Genomic DNA, 27189 nt, shown 5'->3' with positions numbered 1-27189 from the left:
TTCTCTTTTCCCTCTTTCTCTCTCTCTCTCTCTCTCTCGCTCTCTCTCATTTGTCATCTCCAAACTTAAGCACTGCTGAGTTCTGCCATTTACAAATTCAGAGCCACCTTAATACAAAAGTCCTGGAATGAAGTCCCATACAATGCTATAAATCATTGCCTTCAGCAAATTTTCTCTTTCCCTCACCAGTGAATTTCATTACTATTATTTAATTCTTTATTTTTCATTTTTTAATCAAAATCTGCAAATTCCATGACTCCATTGGGAGAAACCATCAAAAGTAATCCAGCAGTTTACAACTCACTATTACCACTTGGAAAAGGCAGCAATGTATGGTAACTGATGCCTTGGTAGTGTTTATTAAACTTTGACAACAGTTTGTTATAAATTTAAAAAGTACAGACTGTAGACTGAAAATTTAAAAGTAGGCTCAAACGTGAAAGGGAAGACCAGGAGGTCGAGAGTGAACTGTAGGAATCTGGGTGCTAAATAATGGTGATCTTCGTGTTACACTGAGAACTTTTGCAGAAAACTAGGTCTGCTGCTGTTTACAGGGTTTTTGTTTGTTTGGAAAGTAGAAGGATTTCCTTTCACTTGAATGAACCATGAGTATGTACAGTATAACTACAAGCTATTCATTTCAAAAACTCCCCAGTGGATCAGTGATAAACATAGTATTCGATGAAACTGGTTGATAGTATGATTTACAATTCGATCTGGATTAACTGATGTTATCCAGAATGGTTTAAGTGGTATTCAGCAGCTCTGATCTATGCAAGGTAAATTCAGAGAGATGAGACTCCCAGCCCTTTGTTCTGGGCTGGTTATGTTGCATTCATGAGACACAAGGACTCTGGTTTGACCCAGCTTTATGTACTTTTTCAATACAGGTACCGAAGTTTAAAGCACTTTAATTATGATGTTTGTCAAAGCTGCTTTTTTTCTGGTCGTACGGCAAAAGGACATAAAATGCATTACCCAATGGTGGAATACTGCACACCGGTAAGTTATGAAAAATAAGTTAAAAAGCAAAGTCATTAAAAGGAGACACCTGGATGTGTCTCTCACTTTGTTTTATATCCTTTTGGATGTATCCTTTTAACTAAACAACGCAGCCTAAACGTTTAGTTTTTCAGTTGTATGTAAATGAGCTGGTTGAGGGAACCAATTCCAAGTTTACTGATGACACAAAACTAAGAGGGTTGACAAGGAGCAGGATAGGAAGTTTCATGGTGAATTGGACAAGTTGAGTGAGCAAGCAAATACATGGCAGATGCAACCCAATGTGGCTAAATATGAAGTTGCACATTTTGGTGTGAAAAATAGAAAGGAAAAGTATTATTCAAATGGTAATAAATTGGGAACAGTGGATGTACAAAGGGATCTAGGTGTCCTTGTTAACCAGTCAATGAAATTTGGGAGGTAGGTATAGGAAACAGTTATGAAAGCAAATGGAATATTGCCCTTCATTGCAAGAATAATGGCATTCAGAAGTTGTAATGTCTTACTACAATTGTAAAGGACTTTGATGAAACAAAACCTGAAATATTATGTGCAGTTTTGGTCTCCTTACCACATAAAGGATGTACTTTCCAAAAAAGGGGTGAAGCAGACATTGACTAAGTTGATGGCTGAACTGTCCTGTGAGGAGAGATTGGATGACTGGACCTGTATTTGCTAATTTAGAAGAATGGGAAGGGATTTGATTTAAACAAATGAAATTCTAACAGGGCTGGATATACTAGATGCAGGGTGGATGTTTCCCATGGTTGGGGAATCTAGAACCAGGAGTCACAATCTCAGAATATGGTGTAGGACATTTAGAACTAAAATGAGGAAAGATTTCTTCACAGAGTAGTGAATCTGTGAAATCCTCTAACTCATAAGGTAAGAGAGGCCAGGTTACTGAATATATTCAAGAAAGATTTTTATTTAGATTTTAAGGCATTAAATAGGTGTGGGGAGAAAGAAGATCAGCCGTGATTATACTGAAAGATGGATCACGTCCATAGCAGAGAATACTCCCAAGTTTGTGTTTCGAGAACATCAAGAAGATGCATGTTTCAGTTAGGGCTAAGGGTGAGGTACTGATCAGATAGTGCACAGCAATGACTGCACTTCAAAAGCGTTTTGTATGTTAGAAAGACCGAGATCTTTTGGGGTATTGAACGTTGCAAAACTATTGAAGTCCATCTTTCTTTCCCTTTTACCCAAGCAGAAATGCAATGGAATGAATTTTGATTTCAATAGTAACAACATTCAGAAAAGATCTAGAACAGGCCGCTGGTGTGCAATCACCCATTGTACACTAACTCACATCAGCAGCATTACCTACAATGGTTTGTGTTTTGGTGGGGGGTGTCACTGGGGGAAGGGGGATGCTGAGCAGTGGATGGAGAATTGAGAAAGTCAGAGGAAGGTTTTGGATCAAAAACCATGTGATGGTGTTGGCCTGAAATATAAATGCAAGTTCAGGTTTCCTGTTTGAGAGCTCTCAGCTGCTCCTCCCTCTTCCTTCTTCGTACTAAGTTTTTTTCTCACTTGTTGAAGAGGTCCATCCTAGAAAATGCTGTGCATGTATTTGGGGAAATTTACACAGAAAAATACAAGTAAATCCCATTTACTGCCATTAACCATGCAACAAATTATTGTGTTGTTAACTTATCATTTACAGCTTTTTTTTCTAAAAACTATTCAGTACTGCTTTACTGCACTGACCAAAATCCAATTATTTTTCATTCTGTTTTAATCACATTCTCACTGCACATGGAAAATGAACTGTGAAACCATGTATTTGATCCAATCTGGAAATTATGCTTATTGGGAATTGACTGCCTGAGCACAGTATACCTTTAAACAAAGCAATACATTGTGCAGGCAGTTGTTCTAAAAATTGCTTTGTTTAATTTTGGTTTTTTTTTGTGTTAACATTTAAAAAAAAAAAGGACAAGGGATACTTCAGAAGGTAAAAGGTCTAACTGTGCTTAATCGATAATCTTTTAAAGGTTTTAACACCAATGGCCACTCATTCATCTTCATGGTACAATTTGACTAATTCAAATACAGTTCCTAGTTTATTTTACACAGGTTACATAAATTGATGTAGCAGTAAAAGAGTAAACAGCTTTGAAAATTGAAAATGCCCCTTAATGGAAAATCTTAAATTTTAGTGTGTGACGATTAATTGTGTTTGTGAGTCCTGACAGAAACTACCTTCATTCTGATATCAGTTGCCCTTTTTTAATTACAAGACCATTTCCAGGAGCAGCTGTTATATTCCTGTGTAATAACTTCCAGTCTTAACTGTTGCCAGCTGTTCTGAGTAGGGGAACAGCTGATGCGCTATTATGCTTAAGCACTCCTGTGGCATAGTGATAGTGTCCCTTTGAACTCAGAGTCCCACCTGCTTCAGATGCATAATAACATTGCTGAACAGGCTGTTTGGAAGAAATTTGGAAAGTATCATTTCCTACCTCCTGAGTCCACAATTCAAGGCCTAGCTGTCCCACCTCTTTGCACAGGTTGATGAGAAAATGTCCATGCTATCACACTTAAGATTTCATCAATCTGGTCATAGACATTGTTTAACATGTGGATCTAGGGCATTTGTATGATGGACATCCTGATACTTGGAAGAGACCCAAGTTCTTCATCACTTATTTGAACGGACTGGGATGCATTCTGTGTCTTATTTTACCAATTTCTGGATGCAAGGTCCTGAATCTGAACTGAATTGGCAGCACGACCACTCATCTACAGGTCCTCATTGTTTAAATGTACTTAGTGATATCTGAAAATCAAGCTGAACAAATTTAAATATGCAACTATTTCAAAATCCATCTGCAAAATCTCTGCTGTGCAAACTTAAGTAGTTTATTCCAGTTGTGCAGCATTTTAAACGTCGGTACTTAAAAAGTTTTCGAGATAGAGTCAAAGAGATGTACAGCATGGAAACAGACCCTTCGGTCCAACCCGTCCATGCCGACCAGATATCCCAATCCAATTTCGTCCCACTTGCCAGCACCCGGCCCATATCCCTCCAAACCCTTCCTATTCATATACCCATCCAAATGCCTCTTAAATGTTGCAATTGTACCAGCCTCCACCACTTCCTCTGGCAGCTCATTTCATACACATACCACCTCTGCATGAAAAAGTTGCCCCTTAGGTCTCTTTTATATCTTTCCCCTCTCACCCTAAACCTATGCCCTCTCGTTCTGGACTCCCCCACCCCAGGGAAAAGACTGTCTATTTATCCTATCCATGCCCCTCATAATTTTGTAAACCCCTCACCCCTCAGCCTCTGACGCTCCAGAGAAAACAGCCCCAGCCTGTTCAGCCTCTCCCTATAGCTCAAATCTTCCAACCCTGGCAACATCCTTGTAAATCTTTTCTGAACCCTTTCAAGTTTCACAACATCTTTCCGATAGGAAGGAGACGTGAATTGCATGCAGTATTCCAGCAGTGGCCTAACCAATGTCCTGTACAGCCACAACATGACCTCCCAACTCCTGTACTCAATACTCTGACCAATAAAGGAAAGCATACCAAACACCGCCTTCACTATCCTATCTACCTGTGACTCCACTTTCAAGGAGCTACGAACCTGCACTCCAAGGTCTCTTTGTTCAGTAACATGGCTGAAGAAATCTCAGGGATTTCCTTCTACTTGTCCCTGGTTATGGTCTTCCTAAATCTCAATCATTGCCACCTCCTCTTTGTTATACTCTTTCGTAACACTGCCAAGCAGCTCTAAACCTGTCCATGCCTGCATTCTTCTACCCCCAACCCCCAAACACTCTCTCTTTTCCCATTTCTGGCCATACCTCAAGTCACTCTGGTTGGTTGGGTTTAACAACATGAGGGAATGGTCACAATACTGTGCTGCAAAATCTAGAAGGCCTGCTTGCCCTGGACTTTTCATACCATCTTCAGAAGGTTTCACACCAATCTTGGAAACTACAACCCTAAGCACACTAGCCTGGATGAAACTACTTTGCAGGTTGAATCCACCCTGAGGTCATGCACTTTACACCCCAGTACAAATTCCTCAGAGAAACGAGTCCACATGATCAGAACCAATTTGGCAAAACTAATCAGAAGTATTCAGGGAAAAACGAGATAGCTTTGTGCTGGTGGCGGCAGATAAAACCCCTGTGCAAGGATATAGCTGACATCACAACTATCAAGTGCTCAGGTTAGTTACACCCCCATTAAGTTTTACTGTCAAGCAACTCCACAATACAGTAGACTACAGACTAATGTTCCCTTTTGTCTAATTTTGTTACTCATTCAAAATTGCTCAACAAAGTGCAAACCGCAAATGGTGATATCCACCAGCAGGATTAATGCAAACATAACTAACTGTTACCATTTCCTCAGACAACTTCAGGAGAAGATGTCCGGGATTTCGCCAAGGTATTGAAGAACAAGTTCCGTACAAAGAGATACTTTGCAAAGCATCCCCGGATGGGATATCTGCCAGTTCAGACAGTTCTGGAGGGGGATAACTTAGAAACGTAAGTATCATGTTGATGGTCTTATTTCCATAATGCTTCAGTGTGATCTCTGACCTCAATTGCACTATAAAAATATCATTTGATGGGAAATTACTATGCCTCCCCTTTTTTATTTTTACTTTATTACGTTGCTGTGTGAATTTATATTTTAGTTGAAACAAATTACTATTGAAGATTTCTAAGGTGAAATAATCTGGAAGCATTCCAGATATGTAGAGTTGCATTCCCAGAAGTTTTGGATTAGAATGATTGTCGAAATCTGGACAAGTTAAATTTTGGCCACATTTGGATTCCTTTTTTTACTGTCCCAAATGCTAAGGAAAGCATGTCCACACTGAGCCCATCGTTTTTTTTTTTCGCTAAAAGACAATGGTTCGAATCTGTCAATGTCTGAAGCTGTGAACCCTGGAGTTAAGCCTGTGTTTTTACATCCAGTATGCTGTGGATGTCCTGACACATGCATGCGTTGAAATTATCTAGGAAGTTAAAACTTCAATGAGCTAATTTGCATTGTCCATACTGTTAGTGAATATCTACAACCTTGAGCTTAGTGCCAGAGACTGTTGTGAGATTGGCTGGATGCTCATCCTGGACATAAATTGCACAGTTAAATCACTGTCATGACTCTGATCAATCAACAGAACTGAACTAAGCATCGCAAACCTTCTGAAGCCAACACTTCCCAAATTGTGTGTTCGCCCAAGCACTTTTAACCTGCCTAACCCGCTCATTAAGCCCAACTTCCCACACCAGACTTATACAGAGACATTCAGGACTGGGATGAGAGAGAATTTATTGTGAACCTGTGGAATTGTCTCCCACAGAAAGCTGTGGGGCTAGGTCATTAGATATATTCAGGAGGTACTTGCAGCTAAAGGGATCAGAGGGGATGGAGAGAAGGTTGGGTGGGGATACTGAGATTATATGATCACCATAATCAAATTGAATGGTGGTGCAGGCTCAGAAGGCCGAATAGCATACTCCTGCAGTTATTCTCTGTTTCTAACTAACATTATAGCCACTCTCAATTCTTATCCCAATCCAATTGCCATCAGACTTGATTACCATCTCTAACTTGACCATGTCCCTCAGACGTGATTACCACCCAAGCCAACACAATAGTCAATCCACCGAATCCAGCTCCCCCACAACCCCCCCCCCCCCCCCCCACCAATCCAACTAGCCCTCTCGACCTAGCATCACTTATGTCAGCAGCTGAGAAAGGGTGCGCCGCTTGATGTTTAAAATAATTTCCCATTATCAGGAAATTGCATTCATTTTTCATAGTGTATAAGTTGATAATTTTGGATAACTAAGGGATCAATAATGTATAATTGGGTTCCAATATTTGTGCACACTGACGTCAAATTGGGATGTTGGTAAATATACTGCGACAGTTAAGTATGTATGGATAAATTGTTAATGAATAATATTTCCAGGATCTGAAATAGACAGGGTAGTATAATTTCTGTAATGGATATTAAGAAGATAAATACTGTAGTTGCAATTGTGCAAGTCCTTTGTTGCCACTCTGTGGGGAAGCTGAAATGACTATAAGCTGGACTTGCCCGTGTTGAGATTTTCCTCTTTGGCCATCAGAAACAGCAACACGCTACTTTCAACATTTAGAACTTAAAATAATAAATATGAAACAGCCATCATTAAGTAAATATTGCCTTAATTATTGCATTGAAATTTACTTTGTTTTATCATTATAAATACTATTGAAAGACCACAACACGTAGCATCTTTTTTAAAGCTTCGATACACTACGATGATTTTAGATTTGTGAAATTCCAGTGGAATGTAACAGTGAATATTCATTGTTCTGAAATTTGAACGTTCAATATTCCCAGGTTTGGGTGATATTCAAAATCGTTGGCTTTCTTCGCATCTGTTTCTTGTGACATTTTATTTACTATACTCATGGTACTGCAAATGTGGCTTAACCCATAAGCCTGCAGTTCCTGGGTCCTTTTGTTTTCATAGGTATACTTCAATAGTTTCCAAAATTTAGTTTTTGGATGTTTTAATTTCTGCTGTTGATTCAGATGCATCACATTTTCAGAAGGATCATCATAGTGACTGAACAAGGGGTAGTGACAAATGCACTGTGGATATCTCTTTGACCTGATACCAAAAACAACATTAAAAGTTTAGCAACATGCACAACAATAACTAGTACTTGTATTAATGTGATGCTCTTTATGTAGAATAACCAACCTGTGAGCTTAATAACAGAGAGAAAACCTCCAACAGGAGAGAGAGGATTAAGGAAATCACAAATAGCATTACGAGGGGTTTTTCAAAGAAGGCAAAGAAATGTCAAGCTGAAGAAATTTTGGCACAAATTCAGAAAATACCTGGAGAGGAATGACCCAAGTATGAAAAGAATACCCGATATGTTCTGCAAGGTTTCATTAGTTTCAAGTTGTTATAAACTTCATGTCCAACCTTTGTTCATTTACATTGAAAATTAGTTCTCTCTCATTCTTGGATCAATCAATCGTCAAACCTGTAACTATCTAATACAATTAATTTGAACAAAATGTATAAAGGAAAAGATGGATGTAAATTGTTGCAATACTATATTTAACTGCCTCATCTCATTACAACACGGACTGCAGAAATTTGATCGCAAATTAACTGAGCTGTAAGGTCAAAGGACTTGCATGACCTGTTCACTCTCTGGCCTGTGTAAGGAGTAAGCTGACCAGACGTGAAAGGTTGGTCACTTGAGGTTATTGAATTTATTGGCCCTGTGTTAAGGATTGATGGCAAAACCTGGAATCCTAAATCCTATCCAGTCACTCACTGCAACCCTGTGTATTTGTTATAACTGGATGACATTGGGATTGGAGCCTCTCATTATCTTATTGCTTGCTGAAGCTCATTGCCTCAGCTTCTACATGATGAATGTTCACTTGAAACAGCAACTACAGCAGAGAAGTAGCAGCACTGGACTGGGGTGATGGGCTGACAAATAAATGGGTGATTCCGAGTTGAAAGAATATGGAGGCCACCTGCACATCAAGAACTCCTGAGCCTGTCTTGTCAGTGCTTGCAGACAAGTTTATTGTTTGTTGACTTGCCAAGTAAAAAAGTCAAAGCTGAAACTCCAACTCTGCAAACTTAAGGCTTCGTTCCATGACCAGGTGTGATCTTTGGAAATAATGTCCCTGGGGGAATTTTCCTAATTGTGCAGACTAAAGGTAATGAGAGAAGGCCGATAATTACTTTGGGCAATATAAACAAATGAACAGTATGCAGTTGTGTGGCATTCCCCTGTCCGCTATTATAAAGGAGAGATTAGCTGATTTATTTTAACGTCTCCACTTAAAGCTGCAGAGAGAGAGGAATGTTATGCAAATATTGAAATGTTCAGAACGTAAAATAGTCAGCAATCATTTTCAACTTGAAACTTAAATAGTCAGTGCCATTAATTACTGACCACTGCTGTAAGAAAATAATTCTCTTGATAGGTTGTAGACCCCTTCATTATAAAATATAAATCAAGACAAGAAGTAGTTGAAACAGGATGGTTGTCAATGAACCTAAAACCTGCACTTTCTCTAACTCCGCTCTAACCATCTTTTTCTGTAAAATTATTAAATTCCTTGTCTGCATTAGCATGCATTAGCTCTGCCATGTATTTCCTTTGCATTGCTTTTATGGATACAGAATAAAATTTGGAGCAGCATATTTCTCTTTCACTGTACCCAGGGGATTGGGAGCAGATAGGTAGCAAATGATGCAGTATTTTGCAATGCTGTTGTCATCTGCAGAATGTAAATGTCAGTGATACTGCTGGGATTATTACAAAGGCTCAGGAATGGATTTTGTGAGACATACTGTACATATTTTTGAAATTGGGCTCTGTAGATTACTAAAGAAAGATGCAGCATTTTTAACCCTTATGTGCAGAGGTAATTTCCCAAATAATGCCTGTTGGATTATACAAGTGTCTGAACGACTTTGTGCTGCTATTTTCTTTCACAAGTTAGTACTTGTTAGTAATATCCAGAGCACATTACTTAAACAAAGGACATAGTTAACTATCCAAGATAACTTTTTTATGCAAGGTGGAAGAAAGGCCACACATCCAATGACCTACTCATTCCTGATTTATTTGCTGTTACAATTGATTTTATTTTAGAAGTGTATTTTTCTTTCATGGAAAATTATCCAGATATAGTTAACCATGTAATATTGATGGAATACACATGCATTCATGATCATTGGCCTGTAAGGTACTTGAGCTTCAATTGTAGTGTTATGCTCTTCAACACTATCGTAAATATTAGTTATGTTTCATGCACACTGAATGTGTAAAGTGGGCAACAGTTTAGATGTTCTCATTGGTAAAGGGGTGTCAATAATTTTAATTGCTCCATCTTTACACAATCATCCCGCAAGCACTCTGAGGGTGTCTTCATAAACCTAGTAAAAAAACTGAATTAAAAGACAAAATAAGTCCTGCTTGCCTCGGTTTATTTTAACAAAAATATAGATTGTGAGGTTTTAAACATCACGTAACAATTTCATTCTTTGAGTTGTATTTACCACTGGATTTATTTCTGTAGGTTTCTAATTAACTTATTACACTGAAATGTTTCTCAAGAGTCAGTGGAAAACTACATGAACATATTATGGCATTAAGGCATAAAGACAAAAATTGCTATGTACTCTGTCCCTGTTCTGTCATGTTAATCTCTATAGTCTTCAACTAGAAAAAGTAAAATCCCCCAAGGGATTTCACACCTGCTAGCTTTCTGGTGACTCCTACTAGAAAGCACACACCTGTGGATGTTAAGTGAGGACAGAGCAGATTGAGCTGTGATACCTTCCTTGATAAATAGCCTGCCAGCACTCATTATCTGGTTTGTCACATGAAGGATGATTACTTTAGCAAGGTAATGTAGAACTGCTGCTGCCCGTGGAATGGAACCTGAACAGAAGTCATTGCTTTTAAGTATAGCAAGGAGGAAATTGTTCAGAGGAGGGCAGTATGATAGAGTTGCTGTCAGTTTTGCACACATCTGTTAAAATTAATAAATTTAAGCATTGTTGCAGGATATATTTTTCAATAGTTTAATTTTTGTGTGTGACTATTTCAGAGCAATTGCATGATATCTTTGCACATACATTGCATATTATTTCTTCATATTGCTCCCATGGTCATTCACATAGCAGTTTTGTTTTTTCTGCTGCTTTCTTCCCTCCTTATTTTGTGCATTTCTCTTGATTTTCAACTGCTACTTCATCTCCATATTTTTGTCTTGCAGTCCTGTTACTCTGATCAACTTCTGGCCAGTAGATTATGAGTGAGTACTTCTGCTGATGTATACATCTGCATCTTGGTTTATTTATTTATTTTGAAAATATATACAAATGATTGCAGCCAGTTTTTAAAAAAATACTTTGGATCCCAAGAACAATGGTTTGCTTGACTTTATTTGTTTGCATTTGCATAAAGAGTTGCATTTTAGACAGTTATTGTAATATTCTGAAACCTTTCAAAAGGTAAGATGTTACAAATGCCAAATACAATATATGTTGTTCCTTAAAATAACTTCCATTCTGAGAATTAGGTGGTGCATTCATTTAAACACTTTTATCTCAAATGTTTAATCACTGCCAGTTTGGAATGGTGGTAATCACTTCTCCTTTGTCTGGGGCTACATTGGTTATGCATGAAAAGGCTTCAGTTACCTCAGACCAGTTCCTGGTGAAGGTCTCAGGGCTCAAAATTGTCCTAAATTCAACCTTAATTTCCTCAGCACTATCTAAAACAGAAATTGCTGGCAACCTCTGCAGGTCTAGTAGCGTTTGTGAAGAGAATTCAGAGCTAATGTTTCGAGTCCCGGGACCATTCTTCAAAACTAATTTCCCTAAATTGAAAATTTCAGTCAGTGAGGCTACAGAATGGTTTGTGCGGAGAAACAAAGAAAATCATAAAACTACGATAATTAAGACCATTAGGTTAGGACTGAGACACATTCCGGTGGAAATTTATTCTAGTTGGCAGCACAAAATTGTTATCATCTTGGCTGCCTTTTGTATGCTTTATTGAATATCCAAACCCATAGGTTACATCTATGAATCAGAGTATCAGCTGATGCAACAGCATGCATTTCACACATTTGTCTATTCCAATTTATTACTTCATTGTTTGTACAGAATATAAGAATCTGTGCTTGATTATTAGCATTGACTGGTTTTTGGAGATCGTCAACTCCCTGATAGGGCGCAAAGTTTCACATTATACTTTCCTTCACAATGCTGATTCTTAAAACAAATACATTAATTTCTTCAAGGCTTCTCCCTCTTTACTGTGTGAACTTCACTGGACTCCCTTTTACATTGGTAAAATGAGCTTCTTCTGGAGCTGCGCTAACAATTACATTGAGATGAGTTCCCAGTAATAGTTCAAAATTGCATGACTATATCCCCTAGTTAAAATGCTAGTATGAAAATGAAATACTGATGACCTTGTGTCTACTTTAATTAATCACAAATGGTTATCCACCTTTAACAGATAAGTAGTAAAAAGATTGATAGTTGAAATTCCATATTTTATGCTCTTAAATATATGGTAATACTCAAGCAATGAAAAAGATGCACGATAAAATAAATTGAGCAGTCACTGTCTCTTGAAAGATTTTCTTCTACTGGAGAATAAATTAATGGATAACAGGCGTGTAAATAAGAGCTTTCATACACCCTAAAGTTGTTATTTATGACTTAAAACATTCTCAACTTTGAATATTCATTGTCTTGTACCAGTAATGCGCTGTGCCCAGATGGTAGCTCATCTACATGCATACAAACTATTACGTACTCTCAGCATGTCTTATCAAGAATCATTTAAAGCTGCATCACAGAAGGAGACCATTGGGCCCATTAAATCTGCAACAGTTCTTTCAAAGAATTGTTCCCATTCCCCTACTCTTGCTATTAGCCCTGTTTTTTAAAAATTCTTAAGTATTTATCCAATTTGCTTTTATATTTTCTGTCAGAAATGATGGTGGAAAAAGGATTAGATCATAACTTTAAGAAATGTGTCGGAGTGGGCTTGGGGGTGGGGGGGGCGGCGGTGTGGAGCACGACAAGAACATTGCAAATACATTTAGGACAACATGGAATGGGAAAGGAATGGAATCACGATTCTGTGATTGAATGATTCTGCTCCCAATAGAATGCAAATTATATTCTAATATTTTATTGAACAGTGAATGAGTTACATTTTTGGTGAAGCAGCCCTCCTTCTGTCCTACCTGAATCCATGTTTCGAATGTGACTCTATTGAGTAGACTGCAGCACTTTCCATACCTACCTGACAACATGTTTAAGGCACTGCCTAATACTAAACTTACTGTGGTGTTATTTACACAAGCTGATCAAGGGAGAGCAAGTGGTGGGAGTAAGATAGATAAGTAGTATACCAAAATCTATTTTACAGTACTGAATAAAAAAAATTCCCAGACCGTTAGTGGTTCAGCGCTTTGATTTTGAAGTGTGGGGCATACACTCCAACCTGCCTGTTTCAGTTTTGATTTCATATCTCTAAAATAAAACTTGAATCATTGTAAGTTTTAATCTTCAATGATCTGTTAGAAATGGACTTGTTCCTTTGACATCACAAGCTTTCCAGTTGGAATCCCTTGACATTTATCAGTCAATTACAGTAATAGAAATGTTCCTATGGCCATCTACTGTCTTCAGTCAAACATGCTTATCAAATTTGGCACTATTTCAGGTGCGTAGAAAGAATCAAGTTGCACTATTATTTGGTTTTCAGAAACATCACCAATAGACATATATATTAAAAATATAAAAGAGTATGACAAATGTTTAAGGTCACACATGCAAAAGTTATATGTAATGTAAATAAACAAAACAGATCTTGTGCATTCACAACATGCCTGCCATTTGGATATTGTGCAATTGTCTATCATGGTTAACTAACCAAATGGAGATAGATATCATAATGGGATTGGCAATTGTCATTATTTACTGGATTGCAACACACAAAGGTTCGTCTTGTGTTCCAGACATTTAGATATGCAAGTGGCCTTGTTAAATTATCAGTGGCAGATGATAAATTTGGCAGTCATTCATTTTATTATTTTGTACATTGTTGCACTTCTTTTAACAGCAGACTTTTTTTCAATTACAGACCTGCCTCATCCCCTCAGTTGTCACATGATGATACTCATTCACGAATTGAACATTATGCTAGCAGGTAAGAGACACAGTTGTATTGTATTCATAGAGTCATACAGCATGGAAACAGACCCTTTGGTCCAACTCATCTGTGCTGACCAGACATCTCAATATGACCTAGTCCCATTTGCCAGCTTTTGGCCCATATCCCTCTAAACCCTTCCTATTCATATACCCATCCAGATGACTTTTAAATGTTATCATTGTACCTGCCTTGACCATTTCTCTGGCACCTTGTTCCATACACATACCACCCTCTGTGTGAAAAGGATGCCCCGCAGGTCCCTTTTAAATCTTAGCCCTCTCATCTAAGAACAATGCCCTCTAGATTTGTGCTCCCCCATACCTCGGAGCAAAAAAACTTGAGCTATTCACCCTATCCATGCCCCTAATGATTTTATAAACCTTTGTAAGGTCACCCTTCTGCCTCCGATGCACCAGAGAAACAAGTCCCTGCCTATTCAGCCTCTCCCTACAGTTCAGACCCTCCAGTTCCGGCAGCATTCTTGTAAATCTCTTCTGAACTCTTTCAAGTTTAACAGCATCTTTACTATAAATGGGTTACCAGAATTGCATGTAGTATTCTAAAAGTGGCCTCACCAATGTCTTATACAGCTGCAACTTGAAGTCCCTCCTCCTCTACTCAATGTTCTGACCAATGAAGGCAAGCATGCCAAACCCCTTCTTCACCATCCTGCCGACTTGTGGCTCTGCTTTCAAGGAGCTATGTAGCTGCAGCCCTAGGTCGCTTTGTTTGGCAACACTCCCCAGGGCCCCAGTATTAAGTGTATAACTCCTGCCCTGATTTGCCTTAACGAAATGCAACACCTCACAATTAGTATCATAGAGATGTACAACATGGAAACAGACCTATCGGTCCCAATCATCCATGCCGGCCAGATATCCTATTCCAATCTAGTCCCATTTGCTAGCACTTGGCCCATATGCCTCTAAACCCTTCCTATTCATGTAATGTTGGAATTGTACCAACCTCCATCACTTCCTCGAGCAGCTCATTCCATACACAGACCACCCTCTGCATGAAAAAGCTGGCCCTTGGATCATTTTAAATTTTTCCCCCCTCACCCTAAACCGATGCCCTCTAGTTCTGGACTCCCCCACCCCAGAGCAGAGACCTTGTCTGTTTAGCCTATCCATGCCCCTCATGATTTTATAAACCTCTATAAGGTCGCCCCTCAGCCTCCAAAGCTCCAAAGAAAACAGCCCGGCCTATTCAGCGTCTCCCTATAGCTCAAATCCTCCAACCCTGACAACATCCTTTTAAATCTTTTCTGATGCCATTTAAGTTTCACACCATCCTTCTGAAAGGAGGGGTACCAGAATTGCACACAACATTCCAAAAGTGGCCTAATCATTCTCCTGTACAGCCACAAATTTACCTCCCAACTCCTATACTCAATGGTCAGTCCAGTAAAGGAAAGCATACCAAGCGCCTCCTTCACTATTCTGTCTACCTGCCATTCCAGTTTCGAGGAACTATAAACCTGCACTCCAAGGTGTCTTTGTTCAGCAACACTCCCAGGACCTTGCCATTTAAATGCATAAGTTATGCTCTGATTTGCCTTTCCAAAATGCAGCATCTCACATTTATCTAAATCAAACTCCATCTGATCAAGGTCCTGTTTGTACTCTGAAGTAACCTTATTAAATATACTGTCCCCTATTCTTTGTGTTATTTGCACGTTTATTAACCATGCCTCCTTACATTCACATCTAAATCATTTAAGACAGTTTCATATATTCTTTCTCTATAATTCTGATGCATTTTTTGGTCAAAATTAACAACCTTAATGATTTAAATAGTATTTCCAATTTAAATCATTACATAGAAAAGCATTCAGTTAACATTTTTCAGGTTACAGTTATTTAAATATCCATATTTTAGACTGAAATTGCATTGCATATTCTTCTGCTTCAGTTTATTAGTCATTTGGATGATAACTAAAAACGAAGTGTGTTTTTTTTTTTCAAACTTCACTGCTATTTTCACTCAGGAGATATCGCAACATTGCTGTACAATGAGCTTCTCAGAACATTTTGGCTAATGTGCAGCATTGCACCAACACACGTTTGAGTAGAGATTCCTTCCAGGTTCACTGCAAGTCTGTGCCACTTATATAAAATATGATATGTATTTGACATTAGTCCAACACTACTTCCAAGCTGAGAATGCACACTTCAAGGAGTTTCTTGTTTTGAACTTGCACTCGTAGATGTGCACTGGTTGTTCGACTCTGAAGCAGCTTGCGGAGCTGTTACATTAAAGGCAGTCTACAAGTACTACTTTTGGGCATAGAAATGCGAATATGATATTCAGCCAGCTGGGCCGACTCTTTTGTTCAGTTAGATCATGACTGATTTCCACATCAACTCTATTTAGCGCCATTTCCTTTAATAGCTTGAGTGAATTTATATTTAAAAGGCACAATGCCACTGGGAGGTAATCACCTCCATGCTGGCAGTGTCTTTTGTTAAATCTCTCTGCTTAGTAGAGCACAGAAGGAGGTTTTGCAGAGATGCTTATAGAGAGAGATGATTGCGAAGCGATTGATCTGTATACAGCAGACACAGTGGATTGTGTTATTCTGCTCCCTTCTTATAAATGCGTAGAATTTTCTGTAGAACTGGTCCAAACTCGCTCGTACACCTGCAACAAGACAGCGTATAACATTTTGAGACCTTTGGCAGTACCGGTGGCATTCTATACTTTTGTAACTTCATATGTAATAAATATTTTGCCAGTGTCATGACAAAAGCAAGCAAATAATCCTTCGTTAAGTCTGGTGATGCCAGAACTGTACATGGGACATTTCCCACATGTTCTCGCAACAGTGCCTGTATCATCAAAGTGTCCGATGTTCTGTGTACCATTATAGCATCAAACAAGGGGCATTTCTAGGACAAGCAAGGAAGGAGTGGTTCTACTGGATTAGAGAGTTTGATGGTGAATCCTGGGATGTGTGAAGGGCTGAGCCAGATGTAATGTGATAGGCCATAGCTGGCAATATCCAGAAACCAGAGCACCATTTGGCATGGACCACAGAGGTAAGTGGCAGCGAGGGTGCTGGGAAAGTGGCAGCGAGGGCTATGGGAGAGGGGTCAGCAAGAGACAGCTTCTGGGGTGGCAGGTAGTGTGACAGGATGGCATTGACTTGCATATTGTTACGCCAAGAGCTGGAGAGAAGGATGAGCAAGCAGCGGACAATTACTGGTGTGTGATGATTTCATCACACACCGGTGCAAACCAATATCGAGCTGACTGGTATCCATACATCAAAGACACCCACTGTGGGAGAAGCTGAACATGCAGAAAGGCATCTGGCTGATTGTTGTGGGGGCATTCAGACATAATTCTGTTGCTTGAAATGTGAATTGTGGCTTTAAGTAGGTAATTCTGGGTGGTGTAGTACTCTTACAGGTTTTGTCTATAAATCAGCCTTTTCGGGCATTTTATGACACACCATCGTGGCAAGTGGGGCTTTAACCTGAACCTTCTGTCTGGAACCCTTGGCTCCTTAAGTTAGTTTGCTAATAGTGTGGTTCACTTTATGGCTGGATGCTGGATTCCACAATGAGATGGGAGACTGCATTTCTCTCAGAAGGAAGGCTAACTTGATGGGGGCAATGAGACTCTTCACTCAGATGTCTTTGGAGTTTGGAAATGGATTGCTATCCTTGTTCTGTAGCCTAAAATGCATCAAGTTAAGGAAAGTGGCTTGAAACATTGCCAACAAAAAAATTGAAAAGAAAGCAGAACTATCCTAAAAGTAATACTGTAAAAACTAACATTCAAGGACTTTTACAAGCTTTCCCAATCCATGTAAAGAATTGATTTAAATGTTGGTTAATACGCATCATGCAAGTTAATCTAAAGTAGTTCCAGTCAAATGTTTATGTGTAAGCTGGTTAAGAAAATTGCGGTGAATGGTAACATTTAGAATCTAGTTATTCTTCCAATCATCATAAAACGTGTCAGAATCTTCTGTTATTACTTTTAATTGATATCACTATGGAGGGGACTTGAGTAGAAACATGCACTGTCATGCATCACCTGTTTCCTTTTCATCTTAAAGCCATGTTGTCACAACATCAGGATACTGTATTCATTAGTCAGATGTTAAGAGAGAAAAAAACCTGTGGTGGATAAAATGTTTAATGGGTTTAGCTGCCTCTTACTGGATTGTGTATTGTCAGGAATATGTAAAATGCAAACAGTATCTATTGGGAATAAAGTTAACCAATAATTATGCAAAGAGAGTAATTTTTAGTTCTGGGTTTGACTTTTAAAACAAAATGAAAGTAGACACCAATTTCTAATCTGAGCTGCTCCTTGTAAAAGGAATATGCAAGACAGGCTGCAGCATCTCCTTGCGAGCATAGTTCGGGCATGGACAGTGAATTACCTCTGCCTCCTAGCTGATAGGCTAGATGGCATTGATAGTATCTGAGATTAAGCATCCACCTGGCTCCTGGTACATGTCTGGGTCAGTTGAAGAATGAGAATAATCTACTAACCACGAGGAAAGAAGCCAAATGATTGTACAGGATGGAAGACCATTCTAGTCACTGTTCCTGTGGGGCCACTTGAAATGACTGCTCTTTCTCAGAACATTTCCTTTTCAAGTCTGTATGAAACCCATTTTTGAAACTATCAATTATAATGAAAACAGTTGAAAAGTCTGCTGGATGTCTGTTGCTCTTCCATTGTAATTTCACTGGGAAGCGCTGGTGGGAGCCATTGGAAACTGAAGTGGCTGGAATTTCTGAGGGAATCGAGGTCCACCTCGTGTGTTGGAGCCTTTACCCACCATGTTCTCGAAATGCACATCTTTGGAAAGGTAGAATGAGTCATGGGACTTCCCTTGCCAGCATGATTCCCAGCAAAAAACTGACATTCAATGCAATCATTGAGGGTGGATAGGCTAACCTTTGTGTGGCAGAAATTGGACCACAATGAAAAGACACTTTGGTGGAATAGGAGTGATCAGGGACTGTAGGCCAAGGAAGCAAAAGAAAATTACTTAGTCGGTGCTGGATGAGCATAAATCTTCTCCAGTTTAAGTATTAGGAAATCTAACGTAATTGCTTTAGAACCCGTTCCAAACTCTGTTGCTTAGTTACCGACCCCTTCAGTCTCACTGGCAAAGAGAGATGAAACCAGTTCATCCACAGCCTTGATGTCTCAGTTGATGCTGAGATGAACTTCATGCCATCAGTACAACACCCTGTTTCCAAGTCCATAACTCACCATTGTCCTTTTATCAAAACTAAAAATTGCTGGCAAAACTCAGTACATTTGGCAGCATCTGTGAGAGGAAAGCAGAGTTAACATTTTGAGTCCAGTGACTCTTCATCATAACAGTCCCTTTCATTGTCCCTTTACCAGTTTATCTGCTGATGAAACCCTTAACCAGAATTTTGTTACTTATAGACTTGGAGAAAGTGAGGACTGTGGATGCTGGAGATCAGAGTTAAAACATTTGGAGCTGGAAAAGCACAGCAGGTCAGGCAGCGTCCGAGGAGCAGGATAAACCACTTTCGGGCATAAGGCTTATGCCCGAACTATAGATTCTCCTGCTCCTCAGATGCTGCCTGACCTGCTGTGCTTTTCCAGTGCCGTACTTTTCGACTCTTGTTTATAGACTTGATTACTCCTGGCTGGTCTCTTACATTCTACCCTTGGTAAACCTGAAGTCATCACAACTTTGCTGCCCATGTTGTTCAGCTTTTCCACTGTGCTTGTTCAAGTAGTAAACACTGACCTGACAAAAGAAGAAGCAGGAGCTGGTTTGTTATTCACAACACCAAGTACAGCATTAATGCAGGCTACTTTTCCCTTCCACCGATCTATCCCCAAATAGGTGGAAACTGCTTTTTAGTCAACATATTCAGAAAGGTCATGACATATCTCTGAAGCAAGTAAACTGAAAGCTGGACCTTCTGGTCCAGAGGACGAGACACTACTGCTGTACCACAAGAGGAATTGATTTTTATCACCCCTAAAGCTGCGCTCAGTGCAACTTGAATTTAGCTCCTCAATATTTCACACACCTCTTTATTGTCAACTTATCTGCTGTAAAGTTAGAATAAAGACGCCCTCACAGACCATCAGACTGCAACAGAGCTCACAAGGCAAACATGAAGCTGAAAATGAAAAACATGAATTGATGGGCCCAACATCAGATATGTCGGTCATGTACTGACAGCAACAAGACTTCACCTGAATCCTGCCAAAACAAAAGCTGTAGCAGAGATGCAGTGACCAACAGATATGATTATCCATAATAACTTCCAGCCAGGAAGATCACTGACTATCTTGTCCTTCCTTCAGTGATTATCTTCCGAAGGAGTAGAATCCAAAAGGATCTTGGAGTTCAGGTTCACAGTTCTCTGGAAGTTGAGTCACAGGTAGACAGGGCAGTGAAGGCGGCTTTTGGAATGCTGGCCTTCATCAGTCAGGCATTGAGTATAGAAGTTGGGAAGTTATGTTCCAGTTAAACAGGACATCGGTGAGGCCGCACGTAGAGTATTGTGTTCAGTTTCGGTCACCTTGCTTTCGGAAGGATGTTATTAATCTGGAAAGAGTGCAGAAGAAATTTACAAGGATGTTGCCTGGACTCAATGGTCTGAGTTATAGGGAGAGGTTAGACAAGGTAGGATTTTTTTCTTTAGAGCATAGGAGACTGAGGGAGACCTTTACAGAGGTGTATAAGATCATGAGAGGTATGGATAGGCTAATTGCACTCCATCTTTTTCCTAGGGTTGGGGAATCATGGACTAGAGGGCATCAGTTTAAGGTTAGATGGGCAAGAATAAAAGAGAACCTGAGGGGCAACTTTTTTTTTAACACCAAGCATATGGAATGAGCTGCCAGTGAAAGTGGTTGAGGTGGGTTCATTAACAACATTTAAAAATCATTTGGACAAATACATGAGTAGGAAAGGTTTGGAAGGGAAATGGGGTTAGCTTGGATGATCATTTTGGTCGGCATGGACCAGTTTGGACTAAAGGGTCTGTTTCCGTACTTTAGGACTCTATGACTGTATGAAATGTCAAATGACATGAACAACCATCTATCTCCCAAGTGGTGCTAACAATGTAGTTAAAAAGCTGCTGATTTCATCCAGCTTAATTTGCTGATAACCATCCTCCAACAAAGTCAAGACAAAACTTGGCCAATTGTGCCAAATTTTCTTCAATGCTGACTTGGGTAATATGATCTTTCAAAGCTTTATTGAGAATCTTTGGATCTATACATACTGTGTTTATGGTGTTATCACTGCTGCTAATCCAGGTAGTAGGCATTGTCACTTTCTTGATTACTCCCTTGTTTTCAATTGTTTCTATCTCCTTTTGGGCTGAACATAAGGGGAGCCAGAACTCTCATCAGGAGATGGTGAGTTTATCTCACAATCTCACTTATTTTCAGATTATATGAATCAGGAAATCATCAAAAACCTGTAAATACATCAGAGTAATCTTTTAGGATCTAATATAAAATTAAGAACTGCTGATGCTGGAAATCGAAAACAAAAACAAATTGATGGAAGAACTCATCAGGCCTGGCAGCATCTGTGGAGAGAAAGCAGAGTTAATGTTTCGAGTCCAGTGACCCTTCAGAACTGGATCTTGTAGGATCTGTTCAGCAGTCAACAACTTAGTGGCCTGCAATTTTGTCTGGCATATGTAGGGTGACTAGTCCAAGCTTTAGTCTTGCTTCAGCTGAGATAAGCAGGTTGTTCACTATTTGGAACTCCAGATTTTCATTCTACCCATTGCACTGGTCCTTCCGCGTTGTTTGTTCTTGGGATGAGTTCTATCACAAATCCTTGAACATATCTTCAAGGGCTTCAGTTTGAGTTTTCAAACTTGAGTAACTTTGCACAGTTCAGCAAAACTCATGATGTTGTGCAAAGCATCAGTGTTTATCTGACAGTTTATATTCACTTGATGCTCTCCTTCTGAAGTCAACATTCTAACAGCCATGAACCAATTATATTGCCCTGAGACCTGATGATACCAACCTGTTGTACAGAGCAAGCTGATTCATCCGAATCACAGACTGATATCTCTGCAGCAGTCATCTTTATTTGCTTGCTTTGCTTCAGTTTATCAGCTTCTTAGAATGAGAGTATAGTTTCTCCATGTTGGACATAGAGCATAGAACAGTACAGCACAGTACAGACCCTTCGGCCAACAATGTTGTGCCGAGCACTTATCTTAATCTAAGATCAACCTAACTGACACACCTCTCAATTTACTGCCGTCCATGTGTTTGTCCAGCAATCGCTTAAATGTCTCTAATGTCTCTGACTCTACTGCCACCGCTGGCAGTGCATTCCACACACCCACCATTCTCTGCATAAAGAACCTACCTCTGATAGCTCCCCTACACCTTCCTTCAATCACCTTAAAATTATGACCCTTCGTGACAACCATTTCTGCCCTGGGGAAAAGTCTCTGGCTATCTACTCTATCTATGCCTCTCATTACCTTGTACACTTCTAACAAGTGTCTTCTCTTCCTTCTCTCCAGTGTGAAAACCCAAACTCACTCAACCTCTCTTCATAAGACAAGCCCTCCAATTGAGACCACATCCTGGTAAATCCCCTCTGCACCCTCTCTAAAGCATCTGCATCCTTCCTATAATGAGGTGACCAGAACTGGACACAATATTCCAAGTGTGGTCTAACCAGGGTTTTATAGAACTGCAACAAAATCTCGCAGCTCTTAAACCCAATCCCTCTGTTAATGAAAGCCAAAACACCATACACCTTCTTAACAGTCCTTATCAACTTAGGTGGAAATTTGAGGGATCTATGTACCTGGACCCCAAGATCCTGTTGTTCCTCCACACTGCCAAGAATCCTGTCTTTAACCCTGTATTTAGCAATCATGTTCAACCTTCCAAAATCAATTCCTTCACATTTAAGAAAGTTGAACTCCATCTGCCACTTCTCAGCCAGCTCTTAATCCTATCAATGTAATGCTGTAGCCTACAACAGACCTTGACACTATCTACAACACCTCCAACCTTTGTGTCATCAGCAGACTTACTAACCCACCCTTCCACTTCCTCATGCAAGTCATTTATAAAAAATACAAAGACCAGAGGCCCAAGAACAGGCATGACATACCCCTCACATCGCCGTTCTGATTATCTTTAATCAAACTGTGTTTTTCCAAATAGTCATAAATCCTATCTTTCAGAATCGTTTCCAGTACCTTGCTTACCACAGATGTCAGACAGACTGGTCTGTAATTTCCATGGATTTCCCTGTTCCCTTTCTTGAACAGAGGAACGACATTCGTCTTCCTCCAATTATCCGGTACTACTCCAGTGAATAAGTCATCCTTTCTTTTGTGCATCATCCTCTGTGATAATTTCATCCTGCCCATTGTTTTCATTGAATATCTCTCGGCATAATACAAATCCCCTTCTCTAATCTACCATTAATGCACTCTAGCTGATGATTGACAATTGCAGAGTTTTTGCACATGTCAATAGTGCAACTTTCACCTTTCTCACAAATGTGCTCTTGCATTTCTTATACCTAAGAAAGTTCTATTCTAATGAAATTATCTTTGAGTTGTCCCCATTCTCCATATTCAGCTAGATATATCAACGTGGTCACATACTGATTAATCATTTGCCTCTGCCCTGACTACTTGTTGAATATACACAGTTCCTAAGTAATGTCACACAGAGAATGGTACGTGTATGGAATGAGCTGCCAGAGGAAGTGGTGGAGGCTGGTACAATAAAAACATTTAAGAGGCATTTGGATGGGTATATGAATAGGAAGGGTTTGGAGGGATATGGGTCAGGTGCTGGCAGGTGGGACTAGATTGGGTTGGGATATCTGGTCAGCATGGACGGGTTGGACCGAAGGGTCTGTTTCCATGCTGTACATCTCTATGACTCTGAGTGTAAGTGTATCTTCAAAACTTGCATAATCTCTGCTGTCTGACCTTTCTGCTCCTCAGTGAGCTCGAGACTGCAGTACAGCTGGTGGCATCCTTTCCACAGCACTGATAGCAGCATTGCTGGTCTTATTTGCTCAGGTTTTTCAATTAATTCTGTAGCTGTTACATGGTGTTGAAACAGAGAATGGAAGCATTCCAATTGTGTATCATTTCCAGAGAAGCAAGGAGTGGAAAATGCACATCTATTTTGACTTGACCACCAATTATGAGCTGCTGACTGCTGTTCTTTTTTTCACTTCCCTGCTGTTTCTTTCAGTAATTGGTTCTTTTACAGCTGTGAAAATCCATGTATTTTGAGCTACACCGCTCCTGACACCAGGTATCAAAAGAGAGAGTGCACACAAAATCCCTTCCCCAAAGTGTGTGTCACCAAACTGAGAGCCCATTTGTACAATGAATATATCTCTATTTCTCCAAACAGCGTCCCTTCCAAAAAATACATAAATCTCTGAAATCTATTGCAACCTGTCATCCTTCAACATTCCTATCACCTTTTAATTCTTTTGTATTCCCAAATGTAATTGGCCCACCATTGATCATGATGCCTTCACTGGGCAAAACTTTCAATGTCCTCCATACACTTGCTTCTCTATGTCGCTTTCCTCCTTTTTAAAACTACCTCTTCGACCAAGATTTTGATTATCGGACCGAATGCTATGAGGCTCAGTGAAATCCTTTATTTTGTATTGTGCTGTGAAGCTTCTTGGGATGATTCATTCTGTTAAAGGTACTACAAAATTAGCTATTGTTGTTTTCAAAATAGATCTTTCCTGTGCCTTCCTACATGGGAATTAGGTGGAGAGCTCAGTCATCCTCAAATTATGAAAGGTTGATTGCCAGGTTTACTAGTTGTATGAGGAAGGCTAACTCAAATGATGAACATGTCGTATTCTGAATGCCTGTCTTTTCCTTTTAACCTTTGCAAACCCTGATGAGATCAGTACTTAATATCTGTGGCATAATTATATTCTGAGGGCTTTGTTTCAAAGTCTTTAAATTGCAAGATATTTTAGCTAAGTTGTTTACCTTCTGCTGATTTTTGTATTGCAGGCTAGCAGAGATGGAAAACAGAAATGGATCTTATTTGAATGACAGCATCTCACCCAATGAAAGCATGTATGTATCTGAATGAAATTTAGTGTTGCCATATATTTTGAGAGGAGGTTGGATTACCGTGTGAAAGTTGACATTATATGTAAAAATTACATAAACAGACTATATAATTTGGTTCTTCATGGATTTCAATATCCAGATTTATTTATTAATCTTTGGAATTATGTTTTAATACAGAAATTAATACATTGTGGCTTTCTCAATGTGCATTGGTTGCTCGAGTATAATACCCAGTGTCAATACTGGGCAGAGATTCATTAATCTGGATCTCTGCTAACTCCTTGCCACAGTTTCTAACAGGCTTTTACAGCACTGTCTTTATTTGAGCAAACATGTGCAAAAGAGGCAAAGATGTATCAAATGGCAAGTCGTCTGTTGTTTTTGTTTCATTTGTGCTGTATTATCTGTCAGTCTGGTAAAACAGGCATTTGAAGGATTTAGATTATAGCCAATTATAGCAGCAGTTGCAACTTTATTTTTAACAAATATTTGAAAAATTATTTTCCCTATTATTACCAATTACTTTGACTTCTGCTCAAATGTTTCTGTCATTGAAAATTCTTTGGCATGTTTATTATTTAGAAAAAAGATGTGAAACTACAAAGAGAGCTCACTCATGTCAGGCAGCCACAGAGACACTTGGCATCTGTGGCACTCATCCCTCCAGATCAGAATATACAGACAAAACCTGCATACTTATCATTGTTAGAAAATCATAGCTGCACAGGTGCATGTACCTTAAGTTAATCTTCAGTACGTTGTTTGCTGGAGCATGCAGTGACCCTCCTGATGGGCAATCAATAGTGTCATGAAAAGCAATGTAAGACAGAGCACTCAGATTCCCAAAGCCCACGGAGTCATTGATTCCACTCTCTAGGCCATTCATACTCCCTTGCTCAATATTCTTCCCATAACAACAACAGGAAAGCATTTTCTTCTTTCAACATAAAACTTGTTAGCATGTGAAACAAGTGAATGCTTGTTTTTCTGATAGTCACTGGGATGTTTTCACTTCAAGATAACGTTTCAATTTCCATTTTAATTTGAGGAGTTCACTTCTTAATGCAGAAAGGCCTTTTCTGAAGATGATTTTTGAAAAAGCCAAGGCTTGATTCTGCACAGTTTCCCCAAGATGTGCACTAAGGGCCAACATCAGGACGGCAATCAGTTCATTGCAGTGTCCTCCCACTGGAATTTGAGGATTGTGTTTGTATGCTACTTTAGCACAGCTTTACCAGAACTGAGAGGCTTCCTTTTAGAGGTCTGAAAGCAGGAAGATACCCAAGGCATAAGGAGGTGATCAGTTAGAGGAGCAGCAGCTACTTGGAAGAGGTTATTGAGGATAGCCGAATCCAACCTGCAAATGGTGTTTTGTGCTGTTCTCAAAGAGTCTCTTCTTTTGGCCACCTTATCCAATTTATTAACAAGTGGTGTTTAAATCTTCACTCAATTATTCATTCTCACCATTCCTGTCTGCAAAAAATTCAGAACACTCTTATTCATGCCAGCACATAAAATCAATTCCACACCTTTTCCAGATCTGCAACTGCAAGCCCACTAGTACGGTATAACCATGCAAAATGCTGAGTGTATTCCATGTGATATTTATTACAGAATCTTTTCCTTTATTATCAGTATTTGATAGGAAAGTTCATAAGACTAGTCATATGCTTCTTCTCTGAGAGCTGTAAAAATGACTGTGCGCCATAACTGCCTATTGCTACTGCCAAAGCCAAAATGGTCTACGTTCACAATGTGTAATCCCACTGGATATTGCTGATATTGTGTGATTGCATGGTCAATTAGGTTCTGCTTTCTTTCTAACACATATGCAGAAACTTGAATGGTTAATGGAGATGGAGCACATGGTGCTTTCTTGATGGATAACAGCATGATCATCCCTGTCTGTCTGACCATAACACTGGTACTGCACACAGGTCAGCTTTAGATGTCCACAAGAAACGAGATCTAATGATGGTTCTGAGATCAATGAGTGCCTAACTGACTCTCAGTTATGACTAGGAGAAAGTTAAGGCTTGCAGATGCAGCAGAGTCACTCGGTGTGCTGGGAAAGCACCGCAATCAGGCAGCATCTGAGAAGCAGGAGTCGACGTTTTGGGCAAAAGCCCTTCATCAGGAATATTATGAGCTTTTCAAAGCAGGAAGGGAGCACCGTCTACAATTTGGCACACCACAACACCATAGAAGCATAAACTGCTCTTAATCTTCCAAAAGTACCCTCCAATGCGGATACTGATCGAGCTGTCCCATGCTCAGTGATGCAGTACTGGTATGAAGCTGTCCTCCAGTCACCAACTTATTT

The 27189-nt window shown here is 39.5% G+C and overlaps 1 protein-coding gene across 12 annotated transcripts in view; it reads left to right on the top strand.

Moving 5' to 3' along the window:
* dmd (dystrophin) overlaps positions 1 to 27189 on the top strand; it is a 2003576-nt gene that overhangs the window by 1919453 nt on the left and 56934 nt on the right. For all 12 annotated transcript variants that reach the window (XM_087992890.1, XM_087992895.1, XM_087992900.1 and 9 more), the window contains 5 exons: positions 891 to 1002; positions 5383 to 5519; positions 10805 to 10843; positions 13699 to 13764; positions 24804 to 24869. In XM_087992890.1, coding sequence (XP_087849016.1) covers positions 891 to 1002; positions 5383 to 5519; positions 10805 to 10843; positions 13699 to 13764; positions 24804 to 24869 — 420 coding nt within the window. The remainder of the gene's footprint in view (positions 1 to 890; positions 1003 to 5382; positions 5520 to 10804; positions 10844 to 13698; positions 13765 to 24803; positions 24870 to 27189) is intronic.

The sequence above is a fragment of the Chiloscyllium plagiosum genome, unplaced genomic scaffold (assembly GCF_037043375.1).
Source record: "Chiloscyllium plagiosum isolate Xiang-an unplaced genomic scaffold, Cpla_swu_hap1 HiC_scaffold_12, whole genome shotgun sequence".
NCBI classification, from domain to species: Eukaryota; Metazoa; Chordata; class Chondrichthyes; order Orectolobiformes; family Hemiscylliidae; genus Chiloscyllium; species Chiloscyllium plagiosum.
The sequence above is the reverse complement of the archived record's forward strand: the minus strand, read 5'-3'. Positions and strand labels throughout refer to the sequence as shown.